General features: G+C 39.6%; 2 protein-coding genes across 4 annotated transcripts in view; both read right to left on the minus strand.

Moving 5' to 3' along the window:
* The window catches only part of LOC134353642 (transcription factor E2F5-like), a 61857-nt gene extending 59003 nt beyond the window's left edge, over positions 1 to 2854 (minus strand). For both annotated transcript variants that reach the window (XM_063061809.1, XM_063061805.1), the window contains exon 1: positions 1294 to 2854. In XM_063061809.1, coding sequence (XP_062917879.1) covers positions 1294 to 1443 — 150 coding nt within the window. In that variant the 5' untranslated portion in view covers positions 1444 to 2854. The remainder of the gene's footprint in view (positions 1 to 1293) is intronic.
* A 259-nt stretch (positions 2855 to 3113) lies between these two features.
* Positions 3114 to 12182, minus strand: part of lrrcc1 (leucine rich repeat and coiled-coil centrosomal protein 1) — a 122234-nt gene continuing 113165 nt past the window's right edge. For both annotated transcript variants that reach the window (XM_063041355.1, XM_063041362.1), the window contains exons 19-21: positions 11392 to 11527; positions 4686 to 4834; positions 3114 to 3769 (exon numbers count right to left, since the gene is read on the minus strand). In XM_063041355.1, coding sequence (XP_062897425.1) covers positions 4712 to 4834; positions 11392 to 11527 — 259 coding nt within the window. In that variant the 3' untranslated portion in view covers positions 3114 to 3769; positions 4686 to 4711. The remainder of the gene's footprint in view (positions 3770 to 4685; positions 4835 to 11391; positions 11528 to 12182) is intronic.

The following is a 12182-nucleotide window of genomic DNA, read 5'->3' on the forward strand; positions in this document are numbered from 1 at the left end:
ATGTAACCATCTGAAAGGGCTTTATATTTCTGAGTAAGGAACAGACCGCTTTATGTAGGAAAATACAGAAAACTAACAAAGTTAACATTTTACTCAATTGGAGCATTTCGAACCCTGGAGAGGGGAAGTAATGAAAGAGACCATTTTGCATCTTCCGTACTTGCTTGGGAAGGTGCTTTGGGAAAGTGTTGGCAGTAACTGGAGATGATGTGATAGACGGAATAAACTTTGAAAAGTAGAACAATGTGTTCAGTGGTGTAATTGCACTGAAGGTGTCAGATTTAGCAGCCGCAGAAAGAGTAGGTTTTTATTTGTTTGCGCAACATCAATAATGGAACCAAATGAACCAAAGGGTTTGAGGTAGAAGATCGGTCAAGATAATAAAAGGCAGCACAGGTTTGAGAGGTCAGATGAAATACTGTTTCTGTTATGTTTTCTGTCATCAATAGTTCTATCAATCTGCACTTACTCCAAAACTTGTTTAGCAGAAATTTGTGTTTTGCCAGGTCCACTCACTCCAGACATCATTACAGCTTGTACGGACTAACAAACTGAACTGAAGAGGTGAGGAGAGAGTGTTGGGGAAATAAAACATTCCATCTCCTATCTGCCTTTCATCTGTAACCAGCTATAGAGATTCCGCAATCATACAATTCTATTCCAGATCCTCCCAATTAAAGCACTACTCATGCACAAACTTTTGGTCACCCATAATATCTAAGCTCTAGCACCCAGTGTGTTTAATCACACACTTTTCAAATGTTTTCTTTTGTAACAATGAGTACTTTACACAGATGTACAAGGTATAATGATCGTACTTTAATGAATCTGGTTTTAAGAGGTCGCAATTTCTGGAAGCCAGAAAACAACTCTTCACCATCTTCCATATTATGTATACTTGCCATTCAATAATGCTGACCCTTCCCTGTTTACTTCTCAACAGCCTGCTGGTAATACACGAAGTGGCATGGCTCTCTCTTTAACTATAATGTTTATTTCGAATCTACAACGTGTGACACGAAAAGGACTGACTCGCTTTTGAAGAGCCCTACAGTTTGCAACGATTAGCCTCCCGTGAGCAGATATGAAGCAATTAACGAATTTAACACCTCAAGTGATAACAGAAACAAAATGAGACTGTGCTGGCGAGAGGGAGTTAGCAGCACTCGGCTCCCTGAATCGTAATGCGGGGCACCGGGTAGGTACACCTGGCTGTTGCGGCGAGCTTGCTGCCCAGGCCCCGCCCCCGCCCTGCCCAGGGGCTGGGCCTGACCCGACTCGACCCGACCTGACCTGCTTGAGGTCCAGCACTCCGTCCTTCGCCTCTTGCAGCAACGACACGAAACGCGTGGTGAGCAGCCCGAGGCTCTTCTCGTGGCGGCTCGAGCCTCTGCTGCCGCTAACGCCATTCCAGAGGCTTGCATCGCCGCCAGACTCGGCCATCGTCGCGGACGGCTGTGACGTTACAGCAGCTACAGGAGCAACCAATCAAAGGCCTCTGGGCTCGCCGTACTCAATTTAAAATGCAGGAAATGACGTTCGTGGCAACCGAATATTCCCCTATCGGGAGGGCGGGGTGTAGAGCGGCAGGTGCCAGAAATAACTCAAAGCGTCAAACTTTGCTTTCGCGGATGGAGCAACAGAAGAAACTGCAGATGTTACAAAAGCTCGGAGGGACTCAGCTGGTCACACCGCAAACTCCAGCAGTTTGTTAATTGCTCCCAAAACATCGATATCTGACTCAATTTAGTGTGGATGTTTTTGCTGAAATACCTTCGTGAAGTGACTCAGGCCATTTTACAATGTACTTTAGGGATGTCTTAAACTTGTCCATCTGATGTAAAATATTTGACACATAATGAAAATGTGTGTGAAATTTATGAAACCTTGCGTGGTAGTGTCATCTTTTCAAAGCAGTCCTTTGGGGTGAGGATGACTTGCTTCCATTCAGACTTTGAGGGTTTTGGAATTCCCACTGAAACCAATCTGTTTCTTCCAGACAACAGACGAGTTGTGTACTGCATTGTTTCAAATACTTAAAACCCGAAAACATTTTCTGTATGTAATTGTGACACAATGACAAAACAAGGGGGTGGGAATCAGCATCAGATTTATTATCACTAATGTGATGTGAAATTTGTTGTTTTATGGCAGCAGTGCAGTGCAAAGAGAAAACATTTCTATACTGTTCATGGATCATTCAGCAATCTGACGTTGAAGGAGGAAAAGCCGTTACAGAATCATTGAGTGTAATGACAGCTCTGGCTAAATGTATCGGGCATATTGTGAATAGTCAGGGTAAATATGAGTGCAAATGATATAGTGGACGCTTAAATGGAGAAGTAAAGTGGAACTTTATTTCTTTTTATGGCTTCAAATAGTCTGGGAACGGTCTGGTAGTTAATAACATAAGTGCAGCAATAGAAAATAGTTTAAACCAGGATTTTTTTTTGTGTGAATAAGAGGATAATGTTATGTAGTTATATACAAATTATATACAATATAACTATATTATGTCAGCTTTTCCTATCAAAACACAAGTCAAAAGACAGAAGAAACAATTCAGAGATCTAGAGTGGTGTGAAGCTTTGAGGAAATAAATTTTGGTGATTACTACATTGTTGGAGAGGCTATTATAGGATAATATCAAGTAAAAAATTGAATAAAATGTCCAGAATTGTTATGTAATTATTTTCATGACTGATTTTGTAAAGTTAAAACTTGTATACCTAAAGATGATCAGTCATTGAGGAAATACAAAAGTGAAAAACACTTCATGTGGTTTGAAGCACATCTGTTATGGGAATACAAGTTAAAGTAATTGTTATCTGGAATTGCAGTAAGTATATTTTAACAGCAGTTGCCTCACTAAGATGGCAAAATGTAATTTTACAATAAAATGTTTAATCTGAAAAGCAGTCTAGTTCTCTAGCATTTCAAAATTACTTGTAAGGAAAGTAATTAAATTTCTTGAATGTAACTTTATTATAACTTACAAACATTTAATTGAAAATTGTAAAAAATATTCTTGAACTCAATTTATATTTACAAATACATTTATGAACATTAAACCAACCCAATGAAAATAAATAATGAGTACATTATTCCCCCAAACAACTTTACTAGAAATAGCAACTTAGCCTAATGTATTGAATTACACTTGATTTTTTTCCCCCTCCCTCAACTGAATACTTTCTTCTTTGCAGGTGAAACCAAATCAATTATCTTTATCTTGGCCAGGAATTCAAAATCTTTCATTTCTTTATATCTTTGCATCTTACTGTAGGAAAACATTGTCTTACAAGTAATCAAGTAGATGATTTAATTTCATTACACCAAAATTGAACAATATGTTGTTTAAATGGACATGTTTAAACAAGATCCCTTCCCACTAATCGCGATTCAAGCACTTATCCTTGCAACTGTGCTGTGTTACATCTTCTCCTGCACTTCCTCCCTCACCACCATAAAGGACTCTAGCAGCCTTTCCAGTTAAGGCAGCACTTCTAGGTGAATCTATCAAGTCATATTTTGTAACTGGTATGGCCAACGCTACATGAGTAAGACCTGAAGCAGATTGAGGATTGTTTCAATGAGCATCTTTGGTACACCCTTCAAAAGAGGCAGGATCTCACGGTGGTCAGCTATTTTAATTCCACTTCCCCTTGCCACACTGACATGTCTGCCCACAGCCTCCTCTAATACCATGTTGAGGCCAGAGGCAGATTGGAGGAGCAACTTCTCATATTCTGTTTTGGCAATCTCCAACCTGAGAATGAGAATCAGAATCAGGTTTATTATCACTGGCATATGATGTGAAATTTGTTAACTTAGCAGCTGCAGTTCAATGCAATATATAATCTAGAAGAGGAAAAAAAAACAAGTAAATCAATTACAGTATATGTGTATTGAAGAGATTAAAAAATGTGCAAAAAACAGAAATACTGTATATTAAAAAGTGAGGGAGGCATCAACATCGATTTCTCTAACTTCTGGTAACCACTACCCTCCGTTTCCCACCCCTCTTTGTTTTCCCTCATCTTTCTGACCCCTTTCTTCTTCTCCCCCCCCACCCCCACAAGCTGCAGATCACCCACACCTTCCTCCCCTTTATTCCATGGTCTACTGTCCTTTCCTATCAGATTCTTTCTTCAAACCTTTGCCTTTTCCATCTATCAACTCGCATCTTCTTATATCACTCCCTTTCACCCCCCGCCACTTTCCTACCTTACCTCCCCACCTCACCTGGATTCACCTACCACTTGCCAGCTACTGCTCTTCCTCCTCCACAACCCTCAACCTTTTTAATTCTGGTTTCAGCCTTCTCATCTAGTCCCAATGTCTTAGCAAAAAAAGTCAATTTTTTATTTCCCTCCATAGATCCTGCCTGAGCTGCTGAGTTCCTCCAGTGTTTTGAGTGGATGCTAATTCCCTGCCTGCTCTTGAAGTAATGCAGAGATATTGAAAGTAATGTTTGTTTCCAAATTCCCTGATCAAAAATAATTAACTGAGAGCAATTCAACATTGTTTCCACTAACCTGGACCCACAGTGGGGAACAATCAGAATAAAAGCCACCCCATTTAAAGGGATGTTTTCTAAACAGTAGGATTTAATAATTTTGATGCATTATTTAAAGAAATAAATTCAGTTTTCAGTCACTTAATAACTAGTGTAGATTACATACATATTGGGAAGTTGCCTGTGACAATCTCACAGTTCTTGCTTGATATCATTAAGAGCACTAGTGAGCTTGCGTATCTTTTCTTCCATGTTTTTTTTGCTATTTGCTGTCTCTCGAAGAAGATGACGCATTTCTTCCTCTACTTGATAGATCTGAAATAATTAAAATATTACATATAATAGTGCAAAACAAAGTAATAAAATATTTGAATGTATTGATTATGTAGTTATGTGCATGAAAAAAGACCACCTAAGATGAAAATGAAACATCTTAAACTCAATTTATATTTTGGACAAATTTTGCAACGTGAATTAGTTCAATTGGTAAGTAAAATTATAGTTTATTTTTTATTAGCTTACAATATGAAAACAACTTGCATTTCAAAGATCTTGATTCATTTTAAAGTGCTCTGGATATTTATATTTTGTAACTAAACTTATCCTTTACACTCACAAACATGAGAAAATCTGCAGATGCTGGAAATTGAAGCAACACCTTCAAAATACTGGAGGAACTCAGCATTTTGGAATAGAGTAAATGTCGACTGGAGTAACTCCAGCATTTTGTGCGTGTGGCTTGATCTTTACATTGGTATTTTAAAATTTACAATCTAGACCTTTGTTGTTGTTGCTTCACTCTTCATGACTGCAACGTGATGCAGCTTCACAACTCCAGAATCCCAAAGTTTGAGCTTGATCTCAGTTTATAACTGAGTTGAGTACGTACATCCTCTCCATAAAAACATGGAATTCCTACACGTATTCCAGATGCTACCCTTGATTAGTCAGAGCATCAAAGGTTACAGAGAGACGGTTGAGAGGGATAATAAATCAGCCATGGAATGGCGGAGCAGACTCAACATGTCAAATAGCCTTATTTGTTCCTAGGTCTTATTTTCTTATTAACTATGTCTGCTTCAATGGAAGCTTACTTATTAATGTTTTCTTGGCTTCAGTATTGGTAGATTTAGTTCCAAGCCTTGAAGTGACATGAATAGGATCTATTATACTTAGCGACAACAGATGTTGGGTATAATTGAGTATTGTGAATCAAATATCTTTGAACCGACAAGTTTTCTGCCAAGTAACCCAAATGAGTAAATGTCAAATTAACCAACCTTTACCAGGACAAGATTTTTACCAATTGAGCTTACTTCACTTCAAGGATGTAATATAGCTGTTAAAGAAACAAATAGGACAAACTTATCTCTTTTTAGTGCTAGGGAGCATGAGTGTCTGTATGTACGTGTATATATCTCACGCACACACAACACATAAAAATAAGTAGTGTGTGACCTGGTGATGGGAGTCCTTAATGATGGATGCTGCCTTTATGAGGCATCACTCCTTGAAGATGTCCTGGATGCTGGGGAGGCTAGTGCCCAGGATGGAGCTGACAGAGTTTACAATTTCCCGCAGCTTATTTCGATCATGTGAAGTGCCCCCCACCTCATACCAGACGGCGATGCAGCTATTTAGAATGCTCTCCATTGTACATCTAGAAATCTGCGAGTGTTTTTCATGACATACCAAATCTCCTATTGAAATGTAGCCACTGTCATGCCTTCTTTCTAACAGCGTCAATACGTTGGACCCAAGACAGATCCTCAGAGATGTTGACACCCAGGAACTTGAAATTGCACACCCTTGATGAAATTGCTGATCCCTCGATGAGTACTGGTATGTTCCCTTGTCTTACCCGTTCTGTAGTCCACAATCAATTCTTTGGTTTTACTGATGTTGAGTGCAAGGTTGTTGCGGCAATACCACTCAACCAGCTGATCTACCTCACCCCTGCACACCTTCCCATCACCATCTAAATTTCTGCCAACAATAGTTGTGTCGTCAGCAAACTTATAGACGGAATTTGAGCTGTGCCTAGTCACACAGTCGAGGCTGTAGAGAGAGCGGAGCAGTGGGCTAAGCATACGTTAGTGAGGAGATGCTATTTCCGATCTGCACAGATTGTTGTCTTCCGGTGAGGAAGTCGAGAATCCAGTTGCAGAGGGAGGTACAGAGGCCCAGGTTTTGGAGCTATTTGATCAGAACTGTAGGAATGATTGTGTTAAACGCTGAGCGGTAGTCAATAAACAGCAGCCTGACATAAGTACTAGTATTGTCCTGGTGAACCAAGGCTGCACGAAGAGGCAATGAGATAACATCACCTGCAGACCTATTGTGGCAATAGACAAATTGTAGTGGGTCCAGGTCCTTGCTTAGGCAGGAGTTGAAACCAACCTCTCAAAACACTTCATCACCGTAGATGTGAGTGCAACTCGACAAAACTCATTAAGGCAGCTCTGCCAGTGCTTCTTGGGCACTGATATGATTGTTGCCCTTTTAAAGCAGGTGAGAAATTCCAAATATAGCGATGAAAAATTGAAAATCTTTTTGAACACACCCTCCAACTGGTTAGCACAGGCTTTCAGAGGCCGATCAGGTCACCAGATGATGCAGGTATCTTCATAGCTGTAGTTTTATTCACCGTCTCAAAGCGCCCTTAAAAGGCCTTGAGCTCATCTGGGAATGAAGCATCACAGCCATTCATGATGTTAGATTTCACTTTGTAGGAAGTAATGGCCTGCAAACTCTGTCAGAGTTTATGTGCATCCAATTCCACCTCAAACCACAATCAGTATTGTTCTTTTGCTCTTGAGATAGCCCTTCGTAAGTCATACCTGGCTTTCTTGAATAGTCCTAGATCACCAGACTTGAATGCCACAGAATGCCTCAGTAGACTATGAATCTCCTGGTTCATCCACGGATTTTATTTTTGTAATTTATTTTTTATTGAATTTCATCATCAAACAAACATTTCCATAAGATGCATTTCAGATACTGTACATATATATCATATAATCATATTTGTCACAAATCTCCACATATTTATCTGAGGTATACACTTATAGAAAGGAGAGGAAAGAAAGAACAATCGAAAGGAGAAAACTATGTACAGAGTAGGGAGTGATCTTTTTTTTAAACAACATATTCATTGACTTGTGAGAATAAAATCAGGCCTACGAGGTGTTATGTAGTTAAACCATTTTTTCCAGTATGAATAAAATTGTTCCAACTTATGATTAACAGATGCTGTTATCTTCTCCATCTTGTAAATGTCCATTGTAATTTCCATACATACATTTAAATTTGGGCTCTCCTGTGATAACCATTTCCTGGTAGGGGTCTTTTTACCAGCCACCAGCAGTACATTCATTAAATATTTATCTCTTTTCAACCATTCTTGAGGTACATACCCAAAATATATGGTCTTACTCTCTAAGAGTATTTCACATTTAAAGATGTCTTGTAGGGCATTATGTATCCCACTCCAACAGTCTTTGACAACAGGGCATTCCCAGAAAATATGATAATGGTTTGCATTTTGATTTCCACAATTTCTCCAGCAAGCAGTGGGGTTACTATCATAATGGAATTTCTGAGAGGGTATAATAAAATATCTTATCAAGTTTTTCCACCCGAACTCCCTCCATTTCTGTGAACTGGTACACTTCCATTGATACCTCCATATTATTGTCCAGTCTTCCTCAGATATTATTATCCCTCCTTCCTTCTCCCATTTTGTTTTAATGTATGAAGTTGAATGTGTTTTAAGATTTGACAAACCCTTATACACGCTTGAAATTGTTCTACTACCGTTGTCTGAACTATATGCTTTTCTAAATAGCTCTATCACAGGGGTCCCCAACCTATTTTGCACAGTGGACCGGTTTATTATTGACAATATTCTTGCAGACTGGCTGACCCGGTGGGGGTGGGGGGGGAGGTAGGGTTGCCAACGGACAAGAGTAACCGTCAAATACATTGTGTTTACCCCGAGAAGACCACAATTACCATGAAGCTTTGTGCGGGCACCTGTGTGCACATGCATGTACGTGCCAATTTTTTTTCTACAAATCTATTTTGGCGATTCTGTTTGGGGGGGGCGGTGTTAATCACGACCAGAATATAGACGATCAGTCAACTATAAGTCACTTTTTAGTGGCTAATACACTCAATTTCGTTTCTAAAAGGGTTTATCTAACAAATTTAATAGTAAACACACAGCGCATATTTTCCTCGCATGAATATAGTGGTAAGTCAATTACTGTATAAGTCACTTATAAGTCAATAGCATCATAACATTTTAAGTAACGTTTGGATATTAAACACACAGCACATATTTTCCCCGTATGAACATATAAAATCATTGCAACACACCAATATCGCTGAATCAGTGGGAGCCCTGGGCTTGTTTCCCTGCAACAAGACGGTGCCATCGCGGGGTGATGGGAGACAACGATACTCGAAGGGGGTTCCTTATGTCCAGTCTATTCCGCAATTTAGTTTTCGTTGCATTCATTGCAAAGATATGTTGGAAATGGAAGCAACGTTTTCAATGCTTTCGTGGCTATCTTAGGATACTTAGCCTTGACTTTGATCCAGAATACTGGCAGAGATGTTATGTCAAACATACTTTTCAGCCCACCGTCATTTGCAAGCTCGAGGAGTTGACCTTCTTCCCGCACTGACATGGATGACGCATGCCTAATGACCTCGCGTGCGTTCAAGCTCTACAGTGCATGACAGGGAATGAAGAAAGGTGCAGCTGACTCCTATCGCCAATTCGTATCGTTTCCTCGCGGCCTGGTTGCACATGCTTTGCGGCCCGGTGGTTGGGGACCACTGCTCTATCAGACATGTACTGGCCTTGGTTACATTTTTAACCATCTTATTAACATACTGTTGCATCTGTAAATACCAGTAAGTCTTGTTTTTCTAATAAGTGTTTCTCTTTGAGCATTTCAAAACTGAACATTGTTCCTTCTTTCATTGTATTGCAAATAGCTGTAATTCCTTTAGCTGTCCAGTCTTTAAATCTAGTATCCAGTTTATTCGGCGTAAAATCCGAGTCATATACACACCATTTAAGAATTGCAATGTCTCTCTCTAGTTCATATTCTTATATAATAGTTTTCCACATTTTAAGAGTCCATTTCACCCACGGGTTGTCAATATTATTTATGTAACTTTGTAGGTTGTTATCAACCAAAATTGCCTGTATGGGGATGGAAAGTATCCTCTCCTCAATGTTTTTCCATTGAGCGTCACATGATGGGTTGCACCAGCATTTCATGGCTCTCAACTGTGCTGCAAAATAATAATCTCTAACAGAAGGTAGGCCCCTTCCTCCCTTTTCCTTGGCTAATTGCAAAGTTTTGAGACGAACCCTAGGCCTTTTACCTTACCATATATATCTTGATAGCATCTTATTCCATTCATTGAATTGATTTTGGTTCATCTCTATTGGTAGGGTCTGAAAGAGATATAGTAGTCTGGGCAGTATGTTCATTTTAATAGATTCAATCCTTGAACTGAGACCAAGAAAAGGAATTAGGTTTCATCTTGTTATATCTTCCTTAATTTTTTTATATATAGGATTCATCCACGGGTTTTGATTCAGGTTTGTACAGTACGTTTTTGTAGGTACACACTCATCTACAATGGGGTTTTAATGAAGTCAGTGACGACTGTGGCATAGCTATTCAGACTTCAAGATGAATCCCTGATTACTGCCCAGTCCACTGATTCAAAGCGCTCTTCTGCTTCCTTTGACAATATCTTCTTTGTCCTCTCTACTGGTGCTGTGGTCTTCAGTCTCTGCCTACATTCAGAGGTGATCAGCCTTTCTGAAGTATGGGTGTGGGATGGTATGGTAAACGTTCCTGAAAATAGAGTAACAGTGGTCCATTGCTCCTCTGGTTCCAGAAGTGATATGTTGGTCATAATTACTTGGAGACCTTTTCAAGCTGGCCTGGTTAAGATCCCCCAAAGTGATGGGGAAGGCATCAGCGTGCGCTGTTTCATGACTGTTGATTATGTTGCTCAGTCTGTCTTGAGCCTGTTTCACACAGGCCTGAGGTGGAATGCACACTGCCAATGAGATGATGGCTGAAAGCTCCAAATGGACGACCTTCGATCGCTAGATGTTCCAGGTAGGGTGAGCAGGACTGAGACATAACTGCTGTATTTGTGCACCACGAGGAGTTAATCATAAAGCATACTCCACCTCCTCTGCCTTTGAAAGACTCTGCAGTCCTATCTTGGCAGTGAATCGTGAAGACAGTGAGCTACATCCCAGACTCTGGAATGGTGGAGGATACCAAGACCCTGTGAAACAAGAAACACAACAGTCCCCCATGTCCCTTGGGTGCAGTAATCTTGCTCTGAGGTCTTTGATTTTATTTCTCAGTGATTTTGTGTGTGCCAGCAGAACAGATGGCAGTGGAAGTTGGAACCCTCTTCTCCTTAAAAGAACTTTTAATCCAGCGCATCATCCTCTCTTCCACCGTCTTAAAGGCGAACTGCATGTGCACCCGGAGGCTCATCCAAGATTCATCAAATTTTGAGTAGTGATAGCTTTATTAAAAACGCCTTAAAACGATGTTGCTTACTGTACTGTCCATGACTGTAGCTGTGGATTTCAGCTGCAGTAGTCTAAAATGGGAATATTTGAAGATTTCCATTGAAGCTACTCGCACAAGTCACCTTCTGAATGGCACTACCAGTTATATTTGTAAGAGTGCTATGCATAAACAGATTGCCATATTTGCTTAAATAAGAACAGTACCAATGCCTAAATTACATTGTTTGCAAGATATTTTGTGATGAAGTATTATGTAGATTATTGTGTACAAGGAAGAAAATGTTACCTTTCGTTTTGCTGTTTCAATTTCCTTTTCTTTTTCATTGGCTAACTGCAGAAGTTGGGTCTGGTGAGATACCTGTATAGCCTCAAGCTGGTGCCTGAATGCATCATCCATGGAATGAAGTTTTTCTGCTACAGCCCTTGGTGATTTTGGACAAACACACATTAAAATGTTTTAAATATATTTAGCATTGCAAAAAATATATTATTTGTACATGAAAAATAAAACTCAAGCAAACGTCAGTCACTTTCTGCGGATGAAAGTAATAAGAAACTATGAATTTATGCACAACTGGATGATTTAAAAAAATATGACAAAGTAGAAGTTATTTTGAGAATTAGTACATTAAAATAGGAATTGTGATCATTTTAGATAGCTCCTCCTACCCCCTCAGGATAAAGAATGACTTGCTTCCAGACCATTTCTATAGCTTTGAGTTAAACGTAGGATTCACAAATCCTGCCACAGGTGGGGCAGGAACACTTGAAGGAGCACCATTGGGACCTGAGGAGTGCCGGATTAGTGAAAATGCCAAATTACAGAAGGATCACATTAAGCATAATCAGTGCCAGATTATCGAAGGAACCGGATTACAGGTAGTCGGATTAGTGAAGATCGACTGTACCTTTCTTCTGTGGCTTATATTGGGATTCTGTGTGGTACTTCCAAATAGATTCAAAGTATTCAATGCCAAACTCAATTTTCAGTGGATTGTTGCTCTTATTCCAAGCGAAAACAAAATGTTATTTTAGCAATATATTCCGTATAAATAATGGTGGAGATTAGATAAGCAG

Source organism: Mobula hypostoma, chromosome 1 (genome assembly GCF_963921235.1).
Source record: "Mobula hypostoma chromosome 1, sMobHyp1.1, whole genome shotgun sequence".
Classification (NCBI taxonomy): Eukaryota; Metazoa; Chordata; class Chondrichthyes; order Myliobatiformes; family Myliobatidae; genus Mobula; species Mobula hypostoma.